This window comes from Hypanus sabinus, chromosome 17 (genome assembly GCF_030144855.1).
Source record: "Hypanus sabinus isolate sHypSab1 chromosome 17, sHypSab1.hap1, whole genome shotgun sequence".
Taxonomy (NCBI): domain Eukaryota; kingdom Metazoa; phylum Chordata; class Chondrichthyes; order Myliobatiformes; family Dasyatidae; genus Hypanus; species Hypanus sabinus.
The window spans coordinates 24,739,051-24,764,980 of record NC_082722.1 but is presented as its reverse complement, the minus strand read 5'-3'; the positions used below and the strand labels follow the sequence as shown (position 1 = coordinate 24,764,980).

The 25,930-nt window shown below is 42.9% G+C and overlaps 1 protein-coding gene across 4 annotated transcripts in view; it reads left to right on the top strand.

Moving 5' to 3' along the window:
* psme3ip1 (proteasome activator subunit 3 interacting protein 1) overlaps nucleotides 1–25,930 on the top strand; it is a 131,987-nt gene that overhangs the window by 95,525 nt on the left and 10,532 nt on the right. For all 4 annotated transcript variants that reach the window (XM_059992687.1, XM_059992686.1, XM_059992688.1 and 1 more), the window contains exon 6: nucleotides 21,227–21,291. In XM_059992687.1, the coding sequence (XP_059848670.1) occupies nucleotides 21,227–21,291 (65 nt within the window). The remainder of the gene's footprint in view (nucleotides 1–21,226; nucleotides 21,292–25,930) is intronic.

Sequence of the window (25,930 nt, the reverse complement as noted above, 5' to 3'; positions counted from 1 at the left end):
AGAACAGTGTTTCAGGTGAGTGGGGAAGGGAGTGCAAGAACAGTGTTTCAGGTGAGCGGGGAAGGGAGTGCAAGAACAGTGTTTCTGGTGAGTGGGGAAGGGAGTGCAAGAACAGTGTTTCTGGTGAGCGGGGAAGGGAGTGCAAGAACAGTGTTTCTGGTGAGCGGGGAAGAGAGTGCAAGAACAGTGTTTCAGGTGAGCGGGGAAGGGAGTGCAAGAACAGTGTTTCAGGTGAGCGGGGAAGGGAGTGCAAGAACAGTGTTTCTGGTGAGCGGGGAAGGGAGTGCAAGAACAGTGTTTCTGGTGAGCGGGGAAGGGAGTGCAAGAACAGTGTTTCTGGTGAGCGGGGAAGGGAGTGCAAGAACAGTGTTTCTGGTGAGCGGGGAAGGGAGTGCAAGAACAGTGTTTCTGGTGAGCGGGGAAGGGAGTGCAAGAACAGTGTTTCTGGTGAGCGGGGAAGGGAGTGCAAGAACAGTGTTTCTGGTGAGCGGGGAAGGGAGTGCAAGAACAGTGTTTCTGGTGAGCGGGGAAGGGAGTGCAAGAACAGTGTTTCTGGTGAGTGGGGAAGGGAGTGCAAGAACAGTGTTTCTGGTGAGTGGGGAAGGGAGTGCAAGAACAGTGTTTCAGGTGAGTGGGGAAGGGAGTGCAAGAACAGTGTTTCTGGTGAGTGGGGAAGGGAGTGCAAGAACAGTGTTTCTGGTGAGTGGGGAAGGGAGTGCAAGAACAGTGTTTCTGGTGAGTGGGGAAGGGAGTGCAAGAACAGTGTTTCAGGTGAGCGGGGAAGGGAGTGCAAGAACAGTGTTTCTGGTGAGCGGGGAAGGGAGTGCAAGAACAGTGTTTCAGGTGAGCGGGGAAGGGAGTGCAAGAACAGTGTTTCTGGTGAGCGGGGAAGGGAGTGCAAGAACAGTGTTTCTGGTGAGTGGGGAAGGGAGTGCAAGAACAGTGTTTCTGGTGAGTGGGGAAGGGAGTGCAAGAACAGTGTTTCTGGTGAGTGGGGAAGGGAGTGCAAGAACAGTGTTTCAGGTGAGTGGGGAAGGGAGTGCAAGAACAGTGTTTCTGGTGAGTGGGGAAGGGAGTGCAAGAACAGTGTTTCTGGTGAGTGGGGAAGGGAGTGCAAGAACAGTGTTTCAGGTGAGCGGGGAAGGGAGTGCAAGAACAGTGTTTCTGGTGAGCGGGGAAGGGAGTGCAAGAACAGTGTTTCTGGTGAGCGGGGAAGGGAGTGCAAGAACAGTGTTTCTGGTGAGCGGGGAAGGGAGTGCAAGAACAGTGTTTCAGGTGAGCGGGGAAGGGAGTGCAAGAACAGTGTTTCTGGTGAGCGGGGAAGGGAGTGCAAGAACAGTGTTTCTGGTGAGTGGGGAAGGGAGTGCAAGAACAGTGTTTCAGGTGAGTGGGGAAGGGAGTGCAAGAACAGTGTTTCTGGTGAGTGGGGAAGGGAGTGCAAGAACAGTGTTTCTGGTGAGTGGGGAAGGGAGTGCAAGAACAGTGTTTCAGGTGAGTGGGGAAGGGAGTGCAAGAACAGTGTTTCTGGTGAGTGGGGAAGGGAGTGCAAGAACAGCGTTTCTGGTGAGTGGGGAAGGGAGTGCAAGAACAGTGTTTCTGGTGAGTGGGGAAGGGAGTGCAAGAACAGTGTTTCTGGTGAGTGGGGAAGGGAGTGCAAGAACAGTGTTTCTGGTGAGTGGGGAAGGGAGTGCAAGAACAGTGTTTCAGGTGAGCGGGGAAGGGAGTGCAAGAACAGTGTTTCTGGTGAGTGGGGAAGGGAGTGCAAGAACAGTGTTTCTGGTGAGTGAGGAAGAGAGTGCAAGAACAGTGTTTCTGGTGAGTGGGGAAGGGAGTGCAAGAACAGTGTTTCTGGTGAGTGGAAAGAGACCATGGGAAGTTAGGGGCTCAGGAGACAGATGGTGAACCATTAACAGTTCTTAGCAGTCAGATAGGGGATGAAAGAAGTGTTACTGTAATGTGGGACTGAAGTAATAGGTTGGAAGAAATTCATTTGACTTTCATGAAAGTTTGGCAAGTTTGATTCTATTTTTCTTATTAACTCACTAGAAACTTGTTTTGTTGAATTTAAATTGGCCTAGGCAACTTATTCAATATCATAACAACTATTACCAACAGTCATTTTTGTGTGTGCTAAGCTGTGAAAGTTCATGAGGGAGGAGGAGTAACTGAACCATTTTTTAATATTATGCTGCTGTTTAGTTTATCTATACTAAACAGAGTCTGTTTTTATACCTCAAGATGTCACTAGTGCATCTAATTACTGCAGTATGCAAAGTATTTTTTTCTCTAATCCATTGGTTTCTTCATGACAAGAAATGTTTAGGGGGAATGGGAAGCGAGCTTCCAAACTTCATCTGTGCCGTTGAGACAGTTTTTCATTAGTGATTGAAAGCAGCTTGAGTAGATGAGCTCACAATGTTTGTTACATCCTTCCTAGATAGCTTCAAAAAAGGACATCATTTAGGGGTAAAACAGAAAAGACTAGAAACATTCAGCAGGTCAGGCAGCATCATGGAAAGATAACTGTTGTTTCAAATCCAGAACCCTTCATCCAAACTGACAAAGAGAATAAAAGGATTAGTCAAGTGATTCTTCTGCCTGCTACTTTTTAATTCCCCATTCCCATCACATTCCTACTCTGAAGTCTATATCTGTGGCCTCTCCAACTGTTATAATGAGGCCCAGTGCAAGTCTATGGATATAATTCCTTATTGTAGCCTTTTGGACTTGTTATCAAATTTGAAAGGTTTTAATTTACTGTATGTCCAAGAAAGACAAAAGAAGATTGTGATACCCTGAAGATGCAAATTGCCAGATACAGTAGGAAATACGGTCACCTTTCTAAGCCGTTAGGTAGTCTGGTATCCAAAATTGTGTTCATTTTTTAAAATTGCTAAATCAGTCATTTGTTAAACCAAGTGTTCCACTGTCCGCACAAAGGTTAGTCTAAATCTCTGTTTGCTACGTTTCCATTTGCAAGTATCCCAAATATCCACAAGGTTATAAGGATACAGTTATAAGGCCAGGCAGTGTCAATCGAGACCCTTCGGCAAGACTAGAGAAAAAAGATGAGGAGTAGATTTAAAAGATGTTTGCTGTTTACCGCAGTGCATGTTTATGATTCTTAAATGATCTTTGAACTAGGTGTAAACTACAAAACAAAAAGCAGGAAATAAGAGGTTACAAAAATGCTTTAGGACCAAATTAAATAATGTCTCTAAAGACAAATAAAAGAAAATCTGCAGATGCTGGAAACCCAATCAACACACAGAAAATGCTGGAGGAACTCAGCAGGCCAGGCAGCGTCAATCAAGACCCTTCGGCAAGACTAGAGAAAAAAGATGAGTAGATTTAAAAGATGGGGAGGGGAGAGAGAACCACAAGGTGATAGGTGAAACCAGGAGAGGGAGGGATGAAGTAAAGAGTTGATGGGTCAAAGCGATACGGGACTGGAGAAGGGTGAGTCTGATAGAAAAGAACAGAAGGCCAGAGGGAAAAGGGGATGGGGAATGGTAAAGGTGGGGGTGGGGCATTACCGGAAGTTAAAGAAATCGATTTCATGCTATCAGGTTGGACGCTACCCAGGCTGGTTGTTCCTTCAACCTGAGTGTGGGCCCATCACAACAGTAGAAGAGGCCATGGATTGACATATTTGAATGGGAATGTGGAGGAATTAAAATGGGTGGCCACTGGGAGATCCCGCATTTTCTGGCGGACAGAGCATAGGTGCTCGGTGAAATGGTCTCCCAATCTACATTGGGACTCACCGATATACAGGAAGCCACACTGAGAGCACCGGACACAGTATATGATCGTAACAGACTCACAGGTGAAGAGTCACCTCACCTGGAAGGACTGTTGGGCCTTGATTGGTGGTGAGGGAGGAGGTGTAGGGGCAGGTGTAGCACTTGTTACACTTACAAGGAGAAGTACCAGGAGGGAGATCAGTAGGGAGGGACGGATGTACAAAGGAATCGCGTAGGGAGCGATCCCTGCAGAAAGCAGAAAGTGGAGGGAGGGGCCAGGGGGCAGGGAAAGGTATGCTTAGGAAATCTCCCAAGAGGGAAAGATTCCACCTCCAGTTGGATCCCACAACCAAGCTTATCTCCCACCCACCCCCGCCCCACTTCCTGCAAGTGGAACAAATGTTACACTTGCCCTTACACCTCCTCCCTCACTGCCATTCAGGGCCCCAAAGTCCTTCCAGGTGAGGCAACACAATCCATGAGTCACCTGTGAGTCTGTTGGGGTCATATACTGTGTCTCAAGTCAAGTCAAATCACTTTTTATTGTCATTCGACCATATCTGCTGGCACAGTACACAATAAAAACGAGACGACGTTTCTCAGGACCATGGTGCTACATGAACAAGACAAAAACTACACTGAACTACATAAACCAACACAAAAACTACACTAGACTACAGACCTACCCAGGATTGCATGAAGTACACAGAACAGTGTAATAAACAAGACAATAGGCACAGCAGAGGGCAGTAGGTTGGTAAGTCTGATGGCTCGGGGGAAGATCTGTTACATAAATAAACAGCTGAATGACGGTGTCCGGGATTTTGTCTGTTTCTGTACTCCCGCTGAGTATTTCGAAGCAAGAGGGAAGAGGTAAAAGAAGCTCAGAGAAAAGCCATTTTTTTTAACTGATCGGAGCAAAGAGGCTAGACTACGCAGGTGTGTGATGTAGCGTGCCAAAAGTTTAAAAAGGAAAGGAGGTTTTCAGCGGTCTTTTAAATTGAAGCAAGAGGCAAAGAGGGAAGAGGTAAAAGAAGCTTGGAGAGGAGCCTTTTTTTTTAACTGATCGGGGCAAAGAGGTTAGACTGCGCAGACACGTGACATAGCGCGCCAAAGGTTTAAAAGAAAGACCACCATATTACAGCGGCCATCATCATAGTGGCCATTGTCAGAGTGGACTGAGGCAGAGTGAGACGGCTTTGGCTTAATAGGCTTCGGCAAGAACAGGCAGAGGCGAGGTTTGAATGGGGCACAACTGCACAAGCGCGTGAAAGTCGGCCTCTGAGATTAGCGGGGGAATTTAAAAAGCGAGCAGAGACGGAGGACGAGCTTCACTCCAGGTGAGGTAAGGCCAGGTAAGCTCCTTTAGTTAATCTAATTAGCTTAGGGGTAGGTAATGGAGACAGCAGTTAGGGTAGTTGAGTGCTCTGTTTGCAGTATGTGGGAAGTCAGGACGAGCACTGTTGTCCTTGATGACTACACCTGCAAAAGGTGCATCCAGCTGTAGCTCCAGACAAACTGTGTTAGGGAGCTGGAGCTGGATGAATTTCGGATCATTCGGGAGGCAGAGGCAGAAATAGACAGGAGTTTCAGGGAGATAGTCACCCCTAGGAGTCAGGAGACAGGTAGCTGGGTAACTGTCAGGAGAGGGAAGGGGAATAGACAGGAAGAGCAGAGCACCCCTGTGGCCGTTCTCATTAACAGTAAGTATACCATTCTGGATACTGTTGATGGGGACAACCTACTAGGGACAAGTTGCAGTGGCTGTTTCTCTGGCACCAAGACTGGACCCTCAGCTCAGAAGGGAAGGAGGGAAAAGAGGACAGCAGTAGTGATAGGGGATTCATAGTTAGGGGGACAGATAAGAGGTTCTGTGGAAGAGATTGAGAATCCCGGATGGTCTGGTGCCAGGGTCCACGATATCTCAGATCGAGTTCTCAGTATTCTCAAGAGGGAGGGTGAGCAGCCGGATGTCGTGGTCCATGTAGGGACCAATGATGTGGGTAGGAAGAGTGAGGAGGTCCTGAAAGGTGAGTTTAGGGAGCTAGGTGCCAAGTTAAAGGACAGGACCTCCAGGATAGCAATCTCAGGATTGCTACCAGTGCCACGTGCAGGTGGGTTTAGAAATAGTAAGATAGTGCAGATCAACACGTGGCTGAAGATATGGTGCAGGAGGGAGGGCTTCAGATTTATAGATAATTAGGCAGTTTTCCAGGGAAGGTAGGACCTGTTCCGGTGGGACAGTTTACATCTGAACTGGAGGGGGACAAATATTCTTGCAGGTAGGTTTGCTAGAGAGGCTCCAGTGGATTTAAACTAGATATGAGGGGGGAGGGGAACCAGAGTGTAGGAACAGGTGTATGGCAGAAGGAAGAAAAAGAAGAGAGTAAAGTTGTTTGCACTGTTAGAGATAAACAAGAGAAGAAGAGGTGGAGAATTTCTTAAATGCATCTATTTTAATGCTAGGAGCATTGTAAGAAAGGTGGATGAGCTTAGAGCATGGATTGATACCTGAAAATATGATGTTGTAGCTATTAGTGAAACATGGTTGCAGGAGGGGTGTGATTGGCAACTAAATATTCCTGGATATCGTTGCTTCAGGTGTGATAGAATCGGAGGGACAAGAGGGGGAGGTGTTGCGTTGCTTGTCAGAGAAAATATTACAGCGGTGCTCTGGCAGGATAGATTAGTGAGCTCGTCTAAGGAGGCTATTTGACAGACAGACAGACAGACAGACAGACATACTTTATTGATCCCGAGGGTAATTGGGTTTTGTTATAGCGACACCAACCAAGAATAGTGAAGAAATATAGCAATATAAAACCATAAATAATTAAATAATAATTTCACCACCAATCAAGGTCCTTCCAGGTGAAGTGACTCTTCACCTGTGAGTCTGTTAGGATCATATACTGTGTTAATCATGCCAAGTGGAAATAAGTCCAGGACCAGCCTATTGGCTCAGGGTGTCTGACACTCCGAGGGAGGAGTTGTAAAGTTTGATGGCCACAGACAGGAATGACTTCCTATGATGCTCAGTGTTACATCTCGGTGGAATGAGTCTCTGGCTGAAAGTACTCCTGTGCCAAACCAGTACATTATGGAGTGGATGGGAGTCATTGCCCAAGATGGCATGCAACTTGAACAGCATCCTCCTTTCAGACATCACCGTTAGAGAGTCCAGTTCCACCCCCACAACATCACTGGCCTTACTAATGAGTTTGTTGATTCTGTTGGTGTCTGCTACCCTCAGCCTGCTGCCCCAGCACACAACAGCAAACATGATAGCACTGGCCACCACAGCCTCGTAGAACATCCTCAGCATCTTCCAGCAGATGTTAAAGGACCTCACTCTCCTCAGGAAATAGAGACTGCTCTGACCCTTCTTGTAGACAGCCTCAGTGTTCTTTGACCAGTCCAGTTTATTGTCAATTCGTATCCCCAGGTATTTGCAATCCTCCACCATGTCCACACTGACCCCTTGGATGGAAACAGGGGTCACCGGTGCCTTAGCCCTCCTCAGGTCCACCACCAGCTACCTAGTCTTTTTCACATTGAGCTGCAGATGATTCTGCTCACACCATGTGACAAAGTTTCCCACCGTAGCCCTGTACTCAGCCTTATCTCCCTTGCTGATGCAAGGATGGAATTCAGGAATGGGAAAGGTGTCGTAACACTTAAAGGGGTGTATTGTAGACCGCCTAATGGGGAGCGAGAATTGGAGGAGCAAATTTGCAAGGAGATGGCAGATATTTGTAGTAAGCACAGGATTGTGATTGTGGGAGATTTTGATTTTCCACACATAGACTGGGAAGCCCATACTGTAAAAGGGATGGATGGTTTGGAGTTTGTAAAATGTGTGCAGGATAGTTTTTTGCAGCAATACATAGAAGTACCAACTAGAGATTAGGCAGTGTTGGATATTCTGTTAGGGAATGAAATAGGTAAGGTGATGGAGGTATGTGTTGGGGAGCACTTCTGGTCCAGTGATCACAATGCCATTAGTTTCAGTATAATTATGGAGAAGAATAGGACTGGACCCAGGGTTGAGATTTTTGATTGGAGAAAGGCTAACTTTGAGGAGATGTGAAAGGATTTGGAAGGAGTGGGTTGGGACAATTTGTTTTATGGGAAGGATGTAATAGAGAAATGGAGGTCATTTAAAGGTGAAATTTTGAGGGTACAGAATCTTTATGTTCCTGTTAGGTTGAAGGGAAAGGTTAAAAGTTTGAGAGAGCCATGGTTTTCAAGAGATATTGGAAACTTGGTTAGGAAAAAGAGAGATATCTATAATAAATATAGGCAGCCTGGAGTAAATGAGGTGCTCGAGGAATATAGAGAATGTAAGAAGAATCTTAAGAAAGAAAGTAGAAAAGCTAAAAGAAGATACGAGATTGGTTTGGCAAGTAAGGTAAAAATAAATCCTAAGGGTTTCTACAGTTATATTAATAGCAAAAGGATAGTGAGGGATAAAACTGGTCCCTTAGAGAATCAGAGTGGACAGCTATGTGTGGAGCCGAAAGAGATGGGGGAGATTTTGAACAATTTCTTTTCTTCGGTATTCACTAAGGAGAAGGATATTGAATTGAGTAAGGTAAGGAAAACAAGTAGGGAAGTTATGGAAACTATAACGATAGAGGAGGAAGTACTGGTGCTTTTAAGGAATATAAAAGTGGATAAATCTCTGGATCTTGACAGGATATTCCCTAGGACCTTGAGGGAAGTTAGTGTAGAAATAGCAGGGGCTCTGACAGAAATATTTCAAAAGTCATTAGAAACGGGGATGGTGCCGGAAGATTGGCGTATTGCTCATGTGGTTCCATTGTTTAAAAAGGGTTCTAAGAGTAAACCTAGCGATTATAGGCCTGTCAGTTTGACACAGTGGTGGGTAAATTAATGGAAAGTATTCTTAGAGATAGTATATATAATTATCTGGATAGACAGGGTCTGATTAGGAACAGTCAACATGTATTTGTGCGTGGAAGGTCATGTTTGACAAATCTTACTGGATTTTTTGAAGAGGTTACAAGGAAAGCTGACAAGGGTAAAGCAGTGGATGTTGTCTATATGGACTTCAGTAAGGCCTTTGACAAGGTTCCGCATGGAAGGTTAGTTAGGAAGGTTCAATCGTTAGGTATTTTCATTGAAGTAGTAAAATGGATTCAACAGTGGCTGGATGGGAGATGCCAGAGAGTAGTGGTGGATAACTGTTTGTCAGGTTGGAGGCCGGTGACTAGTGGTGTGCCTCAGGGATCTGTACTGGGTTCAATGTTGTTTGTCATTTACATTAATAATCTGGATGATGGGTTGGTAAATTGGATTAGTAAGTATGCAGATGATACTAAGATAAGTGGTGTTGTGGATAATGAAGTAGGTTTTCAAAGCTTGCAGAGAGATTTAGGCCAGTTAGAAGAGTGGGCTGAACGATGGCAGATGAAGTTTAATGCTGATAAGTGTGAGGTGCTACATTTTGGTAGGAATAATCCAAATAGGACATACATGGTAAATGGTTGGGCATTGAAGAATGCAGTAGAACAGTGATCTAGGAATAATGGTGCATAGTTCCCTGAAGGTGGAATCTCGTGGCTAGGATGGTGAAGAAAGCTTTTGGTTTGCTGGCTTTTATAAATCAGAGTATTGAGTATAGGAGTTGGGATGTAATGTTAAAATTGTACAAGGCATTGGTAAGGCCAAATTTGGAGTATTGTGTGCAATTCTGGTCACCAAATTATAGGAGATGTCAACAAAATAGAGTACAGAGAAGATTTACTAGAATGTTACCTGGGTTTCAGCACTAAGTTACAGGGAAAAGTTGAACAAGTTAGGTCTTTATTCTTTGGAGCGTAGAAGGTTGAGGGGGGACTTGATAGAGGTATTTAAAATTATGAGGGGGATAGATAGAGTTGATGTGGATAGGCTTTTTCCATTGAGAGTAGGGGAGATTCAAACAAGAGGACATGAGTTGAGAGTTAGGGGTAAAAGTTCAGGGGTAACATGAGGAGGAATTTCTTTACTCAGAGAGTGGTAGCTGTGTGGAACAAGCTTCCAGTAGAAGTAGTAGAGGCAGGTTTGGTATTGTCATTTAAAGTAAAATTGGATAGGTATATGGACAGGAAAGGAATGGAGGGTTATGGGCTGAGTGTGGGTCAGTGGGACTAGGTGAGAGTAAAAATTTGGCGCAGACTAGAAGGGCCGAGATGGCCTGTTTCCATGCTGTAATTGTTATATGGTTATATATTTTGTTGCCACAGATGTAGTCAAATTTAATGTCCATTGGAGAGCAGAATGGACAGGAGAGCCGGCCGGCTAGGGCTTCCCTTTTTTCCTGGCACGGACTCCTGCCCGCTTGCCTCGCTTCTGCTTCCTCGCACACCGCTTATGACAGTCCTCATGTGGCCTCCTGTATATCGGTGAGACCCAATGTAGATTGGGAGACTGCTTTGCCAAGTAGCTGCGCTTCTTCTACCAGAAAAAGCGGTATCTCCCAGTAGCCAACCATCTTAATTCCATTTCCCATTCCCATTCTGATATGTCAATCCATGGCCTGTTGTGATGAGGCTACACTCAGGTTGGAGGAACAACACCTTATATTCCATCTGGGTAGCCTCCAACCTGATGGTATGAACATCGATTTCTCAAAAATCCGGTAATGCCCCCCCCCCCCACCTCCCACCATTCTCCATTCCCTTTTCCCTCTCTTGTCTCCTTCACTGCCCATCTCCTCCCTCTGGTGCTGTCTCCCTTTTTATTGCCTTTTGTTCTTTCCTATCAGACTCACTCTTCTCCAGCCTGGTATCTCTTTCACCAATCAACTTCCCAGCTATTTATTTCACCCCTCCCCATTCCCAGTTTCGCTTATTACCTTGTGTTTCTCTCTCCTCTCCCCTACCTTTTAAATCTACTCCTCATCTTTTTTCTCCAGTCCTGCTGAAGGGTCTCACCCCGAAACATCGACTGTACTATTTTCCATAGATGCTGTCTGGCCTGTTGAGTTCCTCCAGAGATCTGTGTTGCTAAGATCTCTAAACATCATCTTAAAAAATATATAAAATGTAAGGTTTACATGATCTGATTATTGCAGCAAAATGGTGCAGTAGGGTGTTCTTGAGGTTGATTGGATGAATCATGAAAGGGCAACAATTTATTCTTAAGCAAGTTTCATACTTATAATGGTTGAGAATCTAATGATAATTACGACAATGATCTTTCTCTGCAAGTTGTACTGAAAAATAACAGGAGCATTGCTGGCACCAACTGTAAGTTCATTTATTGGTGAATGAATTTAAAATAGTTATAAACAGGTTATTTTTCACTAAGCTCAGTACTAGGAAACATTGTGGCTTCCATATAATTAAAATGCCAGCGCTAAGTTTAACATGACAGTAAATGTTTTCTCTGTAAAGATTGTGAATGTATCTGGGTCACAGTCCAAATATCAGTAAAAGAGCTTCAGTCAGCCACTTCTGATTTTAAAAAACAGCATTTGATGGTTTTATTGACTTGAGTATTGGAAAAAGATAAGAAAATAATTAATGAAATTTAAACTCCAGTTAGAATTTAATTCATGAAAATGCACCAGTTCCCTGAGAAATATCTACCATAACAGTATCCCACAAAAATGCCAGTGTTCAAAGTTCAACATAAGTTCATGATCAAAGTACATATTTATCACCGTATACAACCCTGAGATTTGTTTTCTTGTGGGCATACTCAGTAAATGCAAGAACCGTGATAGGGTCAGTGAAGGACCTCAACCAACAGGGTGGCCAAACAACCAATGTGGAAAAGGCAACAAACTATGCAGGTACAACATAAAAAAGAAATAACAATAATAATAATAATAATAATAGATACATACAGACATACATACATACATAAATAAATAAATAAATAGATAAATAAGCAACAAATGTCAAGAATATGAGATGAAGAGTCCTTGAATGTGAGTCCATAGGATTTGGGACAGTTTGGGACATATCGACAGCAGGTGGACCAACTGGCGCTCTGGTGCAGTCGGAACAATCTGGAGCTGAACACGCTCAAGACAAAGGAGATGATAGTGAATTTCAGGAGACATCCCCCCGTTATGTCCCCCCTTACAGTCCTCGGCAGCCCTGTGTCCACCGTGGAGAACTTCAGGTTCCTGGGAACCACCATCTCTCAGGATCTGAAGTGGGAGCAGAGCATCAGCTCCATCCTGAAGAAGGCCCAGCAGCGGATGTACTTCCTGCGGCTCTTGAGGAAATATGGTCTGCCTCAGGAATTGCTGCTGCAGTTCTACACTGCAGTCATTGAGTCTGTCCTGTGCACCTCCATCACTGTGTGGTTTGGAGCCGCCACCAAGCAGGATAGAACCAGACTACAGCACACAGTGAGGACTGCCGAGCACATCATTGGAGCCTCTCTGCCCTCTATTGTGGACCTGTACTCTTCCAGGTTGAAGAAGAGGGCGGGGAACATCATAAAGGACTCCTTCCATCCTGCACACGAACTGTTTGAACTGCTTCCGTCTGGTAGGCGCTTCAGATCCCTCCAGACTAAGACTAATAGGCACTGGAGAAGTTTTTTCCCTACTGCGGTCACTTTGCTGAACTGTTAACTGCCGGTTAACTGTCGGCTAACTATTACTTGGATTGCACTACTTGTATGAATAATCTATATTTTCATTTATATTTATCATTATTATTGTTATGAACAGAGAGACAACATCTGCCGGAAGTAAATTCCTTGTATGTGCACAGGTACTTGGCGATTAAAGTCTGATTCTGATTCTGATTAGTGATGGGTCAAGTGAAGTTATCCCCTCTGGTTCAAGAGCCTGATGGCTGAGGGATTGAGGGATATCTTGGATTGTGTTTCTGGTGATTAGAAGATGGAGATGTAATAAAGTTTTCTTTTTAATGGAATGAACAATTGAACTGTAATACATGAAGGATATAGTACTATCAGGTGGTAGTATGTAACCCACAGTGTTTATATTTTGAGAAGACAATGAACTAATTGCATATATCTTATTTAAATAATTTTTATTCACTGTCCTTCATGTTGAAAATTACAGTTGATATTGGTGATTGATTATTTTCAATTTCTGTAGCTGTTGCAGTGTAGCGTCATTTATGATGGATTTCTGGTCTGAAATTGTGTGGTACATAGAGTCTAATTGTGAGGGAAAGATGAAGAACAGGTGTTAGAAGAAAAACTGGGATATTTGTAGACCAAGATATGTACATGATAAAGTCAGAAAACTGGAGAGTGAAGAAAAATTACTACTTTTAACTTCTACCAGTTCCTCTTTTCCAGTATTGCAGCAAATTGAAATTCTGTTCTGAGTAGTTTCTGTTTAAAAGGTGTGCACCCTTGCATAACTAGAAAAACCAATTTGTGCTGGCAGAGAAGACTTGTTGTTAAGTGTGTTGTTAACCCACTAAGTGCGCAGAACTGCAATTAAAGCACACTTTTTAATGATAAATTATAATCTTCATTTGAGGCAATCCCATCAATTGGATAGGGTTCTGAAGAGGATTTGGATTTTCTTTTGTTGGAAACTCAAAAATGATTAAATTCTGTGAATTTGGCTACATACATTGCTTTTGGCTGCAGGTTTTAAACTAGGTATTTGAGTGTGCTCCTCAAACCATTCTGAGCTAAATGTTTTCTGCTTCCATGACTTCAAACCAAAGCTTTGTCGAAAGTAAGGAGGCCGTTTTGCCATCCAGGTCTGTGACAACCCTGAAAAAAGCCATCCAACTAAGATCCACAGCCTAGAGCCTTTTCCATGAACCATGGACATTAGTTGTTTTAATGACCGAGTCCTGAAGTCTCAGTGGTGGTATTAATTATTTCTGACTTCTTATGATCTAATTTTAACTCATTCCATTTTATTTCTGACTTGGGCATAAAAAGCATTAGTCCCCACTCTGTCATGTGTTCCCTTTGCTCTCCGTGCCATCCTTTCCCCGACTACAATTTCCTTCAAAACTAAAGCATACTTGAATTCTGACTTTTTTCTGGTTCTAGTGAAATGTAATTGACTTTGAAGCATTATCTGTGTCTTTGGCATCACAGATACTACCTGCCCTGTTGAGAATTTCCAGCATTTTGTGTTTTTCAGTTCTCCAGTGTCTGCAGTTTTTTTTTACTTTACTATTCTTGGCTTCAGCAATTACATTTGTGTCTTGATTGAGATAACCTGAACTAGTACAGGCTTGGGAACACTCACTGTAATGAATAATACTTTGTAGCTTGAAGATCTTCATTATACAATTGAAATAAGTTTCTGTAAATATGCATGAGATTATTATCATTTAGATGATACTTGTTGTTTAATTTCAAATAAAATGACCGGCTTTAGCTTGTACATGCAACTGATGGTTAATGCATTTTTGCTAATCTTGCTATTCAATCTAACTGACCATTTTGATGGCAGTAAAATAAATTCTAAAGAAGCTGATTAAAGTCTGAATAGCCCATCAGTTCTTGAGAGAGGGGCATGAATAAGCAAAGGTTCAATCTGTCTCTCTATTATCTTAATTCAACTTCAAGAGCCTTTCACCATCTCTTGAATCCCTAATACCAACTAAGTAGGGAAGATTTTTTTTCCCTTTGCAGAGTATTCAAAACCTGGGGGTTGTATATGTAGAGTATTTGGTAGGTGGATTGGCAGAGGAAAATGAGAACATGTTTTTCATCCAGAGAATTGCAGAGATTTGGAACTCAGTTGCCTGAAATGATGCTAGGACCAGCATGTTCATCTTATTTAAACAGTACTTGGTTGTAACCCTGAGCTGTGACCTACTGAGCTATTGCTAGAAGGTATTAGGTTGGGCAGTTTGGCGAAGGTGTCACACATGATTCTGTTTCATCTGGAAGTTTATTTTGAATGCTTGATGTACTAGGAAGTGATTTCTCTGAAAGACTTGCTTAAAATATACTTTCCATTCATATACTTAAAACTCATTGAAAACAGTCATTTTGACCCAAAACATGCTGGTCTCATTTACCTGCTCTTGGCCCATATCCCTCTAAGCATTTCCTGTCCATGAATCTATATAAATGTTTTAATGTTGTAATTATACACCCCTCTATCAGTTCCTCTGGCAACTCAATCCACACATGAACTGCCACGTTTGTGAGGCTGGCCAGTTGATCAAGGTCCCTTTCTAATCTGAGTTAACCTTCTTTACTGTTCACTATTATCGCTGGTTTTAGTGTTATCCACAAACCTGCTAATCATACCACCTTGTATTCACATTTAAGCAATTCAATTAGATGACAAACAACAGTGGACCCAGCACAGATCTTTGCAATACACTGTTCGTTACAGGTCCCTTGTCTGACAGACAGCTCTCTACCATCACTCCGTGTCTCCATATCATCAAACTTGTTTTGTATCCAGTTGGATAGCTTGCCCTGGATCCCATGTGATCTAACTTTCCAAGCCAGCCTACCTTGTCGAAGAACCTGCTAAAGTCTGTGCAGACGTTAACTTCACTGCCCTTATCTATTTTCCTGGTCTGTTTTTGAAAAAAATCAATCAAATTCATGAGGCATAATTTCCTATGCTCAAAGCCTTGCTGGTTTTCCCTAGTCAGGCCTTGCCTTTCCAAATCCACATGGATCACATCTTTTAGCATCCCCTCCAATAACTTATCCTCCATTTAGGCTTTCCATTTTATAGTTCCAAGTTTTTCCATGCAAATGTTAAATAAGGACACAAGATTAGGCTATGCCTGATACAAATATCTCAGCCCTGCAGTTTCTTCCCTATTTCCCTACAATGTTCTAAGATACCCTTGATCAAGTTCTGGTTATTTAGTTACTTCATGCAATTTAAGACCCCCTTCTGAAATATGCACTCTCTTCAAGACATCACTATTAACTTTTCTGAGTTCCCAAACATCTATGCCTTTCTCCACAGTAAACACAAATGTAAAATATTTGTTTAGGACCTCACCCATCTCCTCTGCTTCATACATAGACCATCTCTTTGATCTTTTAGGGGCTCTATCCATTCTCTTGTTATTCATTTGCTCTTAATGTATACAAATAACCTTTTTGGATTCTCCTTTATCTTATCTGCCAAAGCTATCTCATGTCCCCTTTTAGGCTGCCTGATTTTGCTCTTAAGTGAACCCTTTATTCCCTGTTCTCTCAAGGGATTCACTTGATACCAGCTTCCTATACTTGACATGTACTTCAATATCACTTATATTTGTCATTACTTCCAATAGTCTTGATAGTTAGTACTCAGGTTGTGTGCGGCACAACTGGCAGGTGCATTTACTGATATTTTTAATCTCTTCCCCCCCCCCCCCCAGTGTAGAGTGCCCTCCTCCTTCAAATTATCCACCATTGTCCCTGTGCCAAAAAACACCAAGCTAACATGGCTGAATGACTGGCATCCTGTCACACTCACCTCAATAATAAGCAAGTGCTTTGAGAGGCTGGTCAAGGACTACATCTGCAGCTTGCTACCACCCACACTGGACCCCCTACAATTCACCTACTGACACAACTGATCAACAGATGACTCAATAGCTACTGCACTACATACCGTACTTACACATCTAGAGAAGAAGGATGCTTATGTGAGAAAGCTGTTCTTGGTGTAACTCCCTGGGTCGCCTCAGGCTCCCTCAGCTCGTTCTTGTCTAGGGGGAGCAGCCTTCGGCCCCGCCAAACTGGGTAATCAGCTGGTGTGGATGCTGTGTGATGTCCCCGCCTCGCCCAAAAACAGACAGTACACCATATGCGATTAAATGAGTACAATTTATAAAGGTTACTATAACTAAGTGATTAATAACGATACAGTATATATGAAGAGAAAATTAAAGAAAAGGCACCAAACTTATCAAAGTCCAAACCACTTCGTGCACAGCCGTTGGAGCTCAATTACTGAAGTCTTCTGGCCACCATTCGATCCCCTCCGAACTCCTCGACTCTCCAAACAGCTCAGGACCCTCCGAGTGGTCAACCAAGCACATCTAGCTTCATTCCCCCCCCCTCCTCAGAGAATCTCCCGGCCTCGGACCCCCCTTTAGGGTCCGATCCTCGCCCAGCTTAGAGCATTGCGTCCTCTCTCTTGACCCCCTCGCGCAGATCTGCCCAAAAGCCCGTCAACAAAAGCTTACAGACTCAGAAGAAAGAACATTAATCCCCATTTGGTTTACAAAGGAATACCATTCTCGTTATCAGTAAATTAGCATTCCTGCTAGTTAACAAAAGGAAACCCTTTCCCAATAGTAACAAAGAGAAAAAAGAAACCCCCTTTACATTGGACTGCAGTTCAGCATTCAAAACCATAGTTCCATCCAGGTTCACCAAGAAACTTATGGACCTCAGCCTTGACCCTGCCTTGTGCAGCTGGATCCTAGACTTCCTGTCAGATTGCCAGCAGGTTGTAAGAGGGCTCTCTCACCTCCAACCCTCTGACTCTCAATATAGGAGCCCCTCAGGGCTGCGTACAGAGTCCCCTCCTTTACTCCCTGTATACTCATGACTGTATCGCCACCCACAGCTCTAAACTAGTTAAATTTGCCAACAACACCTCATTGATTGGTCTTATTGCAAACAACAGCGAGGTGGCCTACAGGGAAGACGTCATCTCTCTAACACAGTGGTCTCAAGTAAACAACCTCTCCCTCAATGTCGCAAAAACAAAGGAGCTGGTTGTGGACTACAGGAGGAATGGAGACGGGCTAACCCCTGTTGACATCAATGGATCTGGGGTGGAGAGGGTAAACAGCTTCAAATTCCTCGGCATCCACATCACCGAGGATCTCACGTGGTCTGTACGCACCAGCAGTGTGGTGAAAAAGGCACAACAGCACCTCTTTCATCTCAGATCGTTGAGGAGGTTTGGTATGAGCCCCCAAATCCTAATAACTTTCTACAGGGACACAGTTGAGAGCGAACTGACTGGCTGCATCACTGCCTGGTAAGGGAATGTACCTCCCTTAATCGCAGGACTCTGCAGAGAGTGGTGTGGACAGCCCAGCACATTTGTAGCTGTGAACTTCCCATAATTCAGTACATTTACAAGGACAGGTGTGTAAAAAGGGCCCGTAGGATCATTGGGAACACAAGCCATCCCAACCACAATCTATTCCAACTGCTACCATTTGGGAAGTGGTAACGCAGCATTAAAGCCGGGACCAACATCCACTAGGCCTTAAGACTGATGAACTCATGCTGACTTGAGTATACTCTATATTACATTGACTGTTCTATTTATTATGAATAATTATAAATTACTATGATTGCATATTTAGATAGAGATGTAGCATAAAGATTTTTACTCATGTATGTGAAGAATGTAAGAAATAAAGTCAATTCAATTAAATCCAATTCAATATACCTCCAAGTATTATTCTGAGTATGTGCTACTTACACAGAGGTTTTTTTTTAAATTATCTTACCGGATACCAGAATTTGTGCTTCACTTTGTCACTACCTTTTTGTATGATTAAAATTTTGCTTTAGGTTCTCACTGATTAATTTCCCTCTGTTCTGCTATTGACCACTTTGTTTCTTAACTGCAGTTCTATATTTTATCAGAGTTAAAAATATTGTTAATCTTGGTCTTTGTGATAATTTTGTTCCTTCACTTAACATTTATATTGTATTCAAAGTGTGTTTTCATTTGCTGTTCGAATCGCATAGGAGATTTAAGCTCCACCCTGTGTTAACCACATCCTCTGTCTCTTAATGCATTTCTTGTTATTGTGGTCTGCTGGTTTAACAATAACATTTTCTGCTTCAAGGCTATCTCCTCAGATAAGGAGCAACAAGCTTGCCTTGTCAGTCAGCACCTTCTCACAGTGTGCCACTATATAATTTGAAATGTTTAATTGTTTTAAAAAATTCAAGTTACTCAGTCCTATGTCTACCATGGATTCCTTTTCACTTTAATTAGAATGTCAACATATGTGTCCCTGTTGAAAGCTTTCTGAAAGTTCAAAGGCATTTTTAAAAATTTTGTCCGGCAGAATATCCCGAACTTGTACAAGTATTTTCCAAGCTTTGGTGTGACTTCTGTATTATCTGCTCTGGATAGATTGTTATGTGTGAGGGATTTGGATCAGAATTCCTTCCACTGTTAAAAATATAAATCTTCAAATGAATTTTGGACTTTTATCTTCACTTTCAGTTTTGTAGCTATTTTCTATTACATTTTAAATGACTTTTAAAACCTTGGTTCTGTGGGATTGCTTGATTTCCAGAAGAATATTAGCACAGCCAACAATGGGAAAACTATTCTGCTCCTGCAGCGTTTTGTTTCCAGGCTTCTTCGAAACAGTTTGCAAATTTCACATCTCATGCCGGTGATAATAAACCTGATTCTGATTCTGATTCTGATATATCCTTAATAGTGTAAAAAAAAATCATCTGTTGGTTGTATGTCACTTTGAAGCATCCCTACGACAGGATAAGCACATATACAGTGGCATGCAAAAGTTTGGGCACCCCTAGTCAAAATTTCTGTTACTGTGAATAGCTGAACAAGTAAAGGATGACCTGATTTCCAAAGGGCATAAAGTTAAAGATTACACATTTCTTTGATATTTTAAGCAAGATTACTTTTTTATTTCCATCTTTTACAGTTTTAAAATAACAAAAAAGGAAAGGTGTCCGAAGCAAAAGTTTGGGCACCCTGCATGGTCAGTACTTAGTAACACGCCCTTTGGCAAGTATCACAGCTTGTAAACACTTTCTGTACCCAGCTAAGAGTCTTTCAATTCTTGTTTGGGGGATTTTCGCCCATTCTTCCTTGTAAAAGGCTTCTAGTTCTGTGAGATGCTCCGGCCATCTTGCATGCACTGCTCTTGAGATCTATCCACAGATTCTCGATGATGTTTAGGTCGGGGGACTGTGAGGGCCATGGCAAAACCTTCAGCTTGCGCCTCTTGAGGTAGTCCATTGTGGATTTTGAGGTGTGTTTAGGATCATTATCCTGTTGTAGAAGCCATCCTCTTTTCACCTTCAGCTTTTTTACAGACAGTGTGATGTTTGCTTCCAGAATTTGCTGGTATTTAATTGAATTTGTTCTTCCCTCTACCAGTGAAATTTTCCCCGTGCCACTGGCTGCAACACAAGTCCAAAGCATGATCGATCCACCCCCGTGCTTAACAGTTGGAGTGGTGTTCTTTTCATGAAATACTGCACCCTTTTTTCTCCAAACATACCTTTGCTCATTGCGGCCAAAAAGTTCTATTTTAACTTAATCAGTCCACGGGACTTGTTTCCAAAATGCATCAGGTTTGTTTAGATGTTCCTTTGCAAACTTCTGACTCTGATTTTTGCGGTGAGGATGCAGGAAAGGTTTTCTTCTGATGACTCTTCCATGAAGGTCATATTTGTGCAGGTGTCGCTGCACAGTAGAACAGTGCACCACCACTCCAGAGTCTGCTAAATCTTCCTGAAGTTCTTTTGCAGTCAAACGGGAGTTTTGATTTGCCTTTCTAGCAATCCTACGAGCAGTTCTCTCGGAAAGTTTTATTGGTCTTCCAGACCTCAACTTGAACTCCACTGTTCCTGATAACTGCTATTTCTTAATTACATTACGAATTGAAGAAACGGCTACCTGAAAACGCTTTGCTATCTTCTTATAGCCTTCTCTTGATTTGTGGGCATCATTTATTTTAATTTTCAGAGTGCTAGACAGCTGCTTAGAGGAGCCCTTGGCTGCTGATAGTTGGGACAAGGTTTGAGGAGTCAGGGTATTTGTAAAGCTTGAAATTTGCATCACCTGGCTTTCCCTAACAATGACTGTGAACAAGCCATAGCCCTAACAAGCTAATTAAGGTCTGAGACCTTGGTAAAAGTTATCTGAGAGCTCAGATCTCTTGGGGTGCCCAAACTTCTGCATGGTGTTCCTTCCCTTTTTCCCCCACTCTAAAATTGTACAAAACAAAAATAATATATTAATCGTGCTATAAATGTTGAAAAGAATGTTTCATCTTTAACTTTGACTTTTGGCGATCAGTTCATCTTCTACTCAGTTAACTATTCACAGTAACAGAAATTTTGACTGGGGTGCCCAGTCTTTTGCATGCCTCTTTGCCATATTCAGGAACCATTTATTTCAGCTGTAGTTTTGGTACCTTTACTAGCTCTTCAGGGTAAAGGTTTGGTCCTCTATCTCTTGCTTTGTTCTTGATTAAAGACACATTCAGTACTGTTGGTGTGAATCTTTCAATGAACTAGTCTGATTCAAACAGCATTGTCTTGGCTCAACATTCTTTGTCTACGATCTGCAAAATAATTTTAATTTGTTATTCCACCACTATTAAGTTTTAACTAATATAACTTAATGCACAGTGTCTTTATGTGATTTTGCTTGGTCTGTCTTAGCAGCTGCGGCCAGTAATAGTGATAGTTCCTGAAATCTTAAAATAAATCACGGTGAATTTAAATGCATTATCAATCTTAAATTCCTTAATTCCACTTTTTCAATTTCATATCTTGTCACTTCACTGTAGTTCAACAAGCTCTGAAACAGTAAAAAAGCAGAAGGTGGATATTGTCGAGGGAAGTGGGCAAGATGGTAAGTAATGTTTCCCAAATTATCTTTGTCATGTATGCCATCTGCTCCACATTTGTCAGTATAAACATCCAGAGTATGCGCATAGTGTTCTCCCTGCAAGGGGAATTTTTATTAAATGTCCCCTCTGTTTTCAGCATTGTTCATGTCACAAATGTTCTTCACTGATCCAACATGCTATTTAAAAAAAAGCAACAAATCTCCCATGGAACTGAACTTAATAGACAGCAAACTCCAGTTGAGGTGCGGTTCAACTAGCTATTCCTTGCCTCTATCCAAGTGGAACCAATACATCTGACCCAAAGCTACTTTTAACCAATACCTGCTGACCCGGCTTGCCAGCAGTATTAACTGAATAATGATCATGGCAGAAGCCCTGGCTGATTTCTTCCTTTCCTCCCCGTTTCCCATGGAAGCTGAGCATATTGTGGCTCCTGTCAGGTAATGTGCCTCCTTTGACTCCTCTCAGCCATGATCAGCTGGTATTACTTTTTTCACCTTTTGACTTTTACCTCAGAAGTTTGTGTTTTCAAGTCCATCCCAGAGATTTGAGCACAAAAATCTAAGCTGAAGTTCCAAATACTCTACAGAGAGAGTTACAATATTGGAGGTGACATCTTTGGATAAGACACTAAGATACTCTGCCTGGAGGTTGGTAACTAGTGGAGTGCTGCAGGGATCTGTTCTGGGACCCCCGCTATTTGTGATTTTTATAAATGACCTGGATGTAGAGGTGGAAGGATGGGTGAGTAAGTTTGTGGGTGACATGAAGATTGGAGGAGTTGTGGATGGAGCTGTAGGTTGTCGAAGGTTACAAGAGGATATAGACAGGCTGCAGAGCTGGGCAGAAAAATGGCAGATGGAGTTCAATCCGGACAAGTGTGAGGTGATGCATTTTGGAAGGACAAACCAGAAGACTGAGTACAGGATTAATGGTCAGTTACTTAAGAGTGTGGATGAACAAAGGGACCTTGGGGTTCAAATCCATGCATCCCTCAAGGTCACTACGCAGGTTGATAGGGTAGTTAAGAAGGCCTATGGGATGCTAGGCTTCATTAACAGGGGGATTGAGTTCAAGAGTAGAGAGGTCATGTTGCAACTCTACAAATCTCTGGTGAGATCGCACTTAATTCTGTTCAATTCTGGTCACCTCATTATAGGGAGGATGTGGAAGCAATAGAGAGGGTGCAGAGGGGATTTACCAGGATGTTGCCTGGTTTGGAGAACAAGTCATATAAAGCAAGGTTAGCAGAGCTGGGACTTTTCTCTTTGGAGCATAGAAGAATGAGAGGGGACTTGATAGAGGTCTACAAGATTATGAGAGGCATAGATAGAGTGGATAGTCATCTGCAGCTTAATGTGAAAAAGACTAAGGAGCTAGTAGTGGACCTGAGGAGGGCTAAGGCACCGGTGACCCCTGTTTCCATCCAAGGGGTCAGTGTGGACATGGTGGAGGATTACAAAAACCTGGGGATACATATGGACAGTAAACTAGACTGGTCAAGGAACACTGAGGCTGTCTACAAGAAGGGTCAGAGCCATCTCTATTTCCTGAGGAGACTGAGGTCCTTTAACATCTGCCAGACGATGTCGAGGATGTTCTACGAGGCTGTGGTGGCCAGTGCTATCATGTTTGCTGTTGTGTGCTGGGGCAGCAGGCTGAGGGTAGCAGACACTAACAGAATCAACAAACTCATTAGTAAGGCCAGTGATGTTGTGGGGGTGGAACTGGACTCTCTGACGGTGGTGTCTGAAAAGAAGATGTTGTCCAAGTTGCATGCCATCTTGGACAATGTCTCCCATCTACTCCATAATGTACTGGTTAGGCACAGGAGTACATTCAGCCAGAGACTCATTCCACCGAGATATAACACTGAGTGTCATAGGAAGTCATTCCTACCTGTGGCCATCAAACTTTACAACTCCTCCCTCGGAGTGTCAGACACCCTGAGCCAATAGGCTGGTCCTGGACTTATTTCCACTTGGCATGATTAACTTATTATTATTTAATTATTTATGGTTTTATATTGCTATATTTCTTCACTATTCTTGGTTGGTGTGGCTATAACGAAACCCAATTTCCTTCGGGATCAATAAAGTATGTCTGTCTGTTTCTGTCTGTCTAGTCAGTACCTGTTTCTCAGGGCACCAATAGCAAACACCAAAGGGCATATGTACAAAATTAAGTGAGGGAAGTCTAGGGGAGACATCAGGGGTAAGTTTTTTTACACAGGGGGTTGTAAGAGCCTGGAATGACTTGCCAGGGATGATGATGGAGGCTGAAACATTAGGGGTATTTAAGAGCCTCTTGGACAGGCACACGGATGAAAGAAAAATAGAGGGTTATGGGGTAGTGTGGATTTAGTACTTCTTTTTAAAGCATTATATGGGTCGGCACAACATGGAGGGCTGAAAGGCCTGTACTGTGCTGTAGTGTTCTATGGTTCTATACAGGAGCAGAATGAGGCTATTTGGTCCATTGAGTCTGCTCCACTATTTTAAATTGATGCTAACATTGCATTTGTCTTCTTCACCACTGATTCAACCTGCAAATGAACCTTTGGGGAATACTGCACAAGGACTCCCAACTCCCAAGACTCCCTTTGCACCTCAGATTTTTGAATATTCTCTCTACTTAGAAAATGGTCCACACTTTTTATTTCTTCTACCAAAGTGCATGACCAGACACTTCCTGTCACTGTATTCAATCTGCCACTTTGCCCATTCTCCTAATTTGTCTAAGTCATTCTGTAGCCTCTCTACTTCCTCAAAACTACCTGCCTCTCCATCTATCTTCATATCATCCGCAAACTTGGCCACAAAGTTATCAATTCCATCATCCAAGTCATTGACATATAAAATAAAAAGAAGCATTTCCAACACAGACCTCTGGAACATCACATGTCAATGGCAGCCAACCAAAAAGGCCCCCTTTATTCCCATTCTTTGCCTCCTGCCAGTCAGCTATTGCCTTATCCATGCTAGTATCTTTCCTATAATATCATGGGCTCTTAATCTGTTAAGCAGCCTCGTGTGGTATCTTGTCAAAGGCCTTCTGAAATTCCAAGTACACAACATCCACTGATTCTCCTTTGTCTATCCTGCTTGTCACTTCTTCAAAGAATTCCAACAGATTTGTCAGGCAAGATTTTGAGAAAACTATGTTGACTACAGCCTATTTTATCATGAACCTCCAAGTATCTTAAAACTACATCCTTAACAATCAACTCCAACGCTTCACAACCACTGAGGTGAGACTAACTGGTGTATAATTTCCTTTCTTCGCCCTCTCTCCTTTCTTGAAGAATGGAGTGACATTGGCAATATTCCATTCCTCCAGAATCTAGTGATTCTTGAAAGATCATTAGTAATTCCTCCACAACCTTTTCAGCCACCTATTTCAGAACCCTGGGGTGTACACCATCTGTTCAGGCAACTTATCTACCTTCAGACCTTTCTGTTTCTCAAAAAGTTTCTCTCTAGTAGTTACAATGTCACACATTTCTGCTCCCTGACACTCTTTAACTTCCAGCATACTGCCAGTATCTTCCACAGTGAATACTGATGCAGAATACTTATTTAGTTCGTCTGCCATTTCCTTGTCCCCCATTAGTATCTCTCCATCATTTTCTAGCTGTCTGATATCCACTCTTGTCACTCTTTTACAGCTAAGTATCTGAAAAAGCTTTTGGTATCCTCCTTAATGTTATTGGCTAGCTTACCTTTGATTTCCATCTTTTCCTTAATGATGACTATAGTTGCTTCCTGTTGGTTTTTAAAAGCTTCCCAATCCTCTAACTTCCCACAAATTTTTGCTCTATTATATGCCCTTTCTTTAGCTTTTATGTTGGTTTTAACTTCTGTTGTTAGCCACATTAGCGTCATCTTGCCTTTTGAATACTTCAGCCTGCATCACTGTCTGGTATGGGGTGGGGCGCTACTGCAAAGAAGCTGCAGAGGGTTGTAAAGTTAGTCAGCTTCATCTTGGGTACTCGCCTACAAAGTCTGCAGGACACCTTCAAGGAGCGGTGTCTCAGAAAGGCAGCATCCATTACGGAGGACCTCCAGCACCCAGGACATGCCCTTTTCTCACTGTTACCATCAGGCATGAGATAAAGGCACACACTCAGTAACTCAGGAACAGCTTCCTCCCCTCTGTCATCCAATTCCTAAATGGACTTTGAACCCTTGGACACTCCCTCACTTTTTTTTTAATATACAGTATTTCTGTTTTTTGAATGATTTGTGCTGCGCCTCTGGTAGTCACTGGTTTGTCGAGCAGCGTCGACTGTGGCTATTGAGGCCGATCCTGGAACAGCAGGCTCTGCCACAGTTGCTATATGTGTAGGGCGTCGTGGAATTGTTGTCTGCTGTGCTCTTCATTTAGCTCTCCGCTCCTCAAACTGACTCAGGATCACTCTTTCGCCTTGCTCTAGGTGTTGCTGAAGAGTGTCTCGCCATTTGTTGTGGTCGTCTGCTGTGTCCTCCCAGCGCTCTGTGTTGATTTTTAAGGCTTTCATGTCACGCTTACTGAGGTCCTTAAATCAAAGCTGGGGTCTAGCAGTGTTCCTCTTGCCTGTTGCTAGTTCTCCGTAGAGGATGTCCTTTGGCAGTCTCCCATCATTCACACGACGGATGTGGC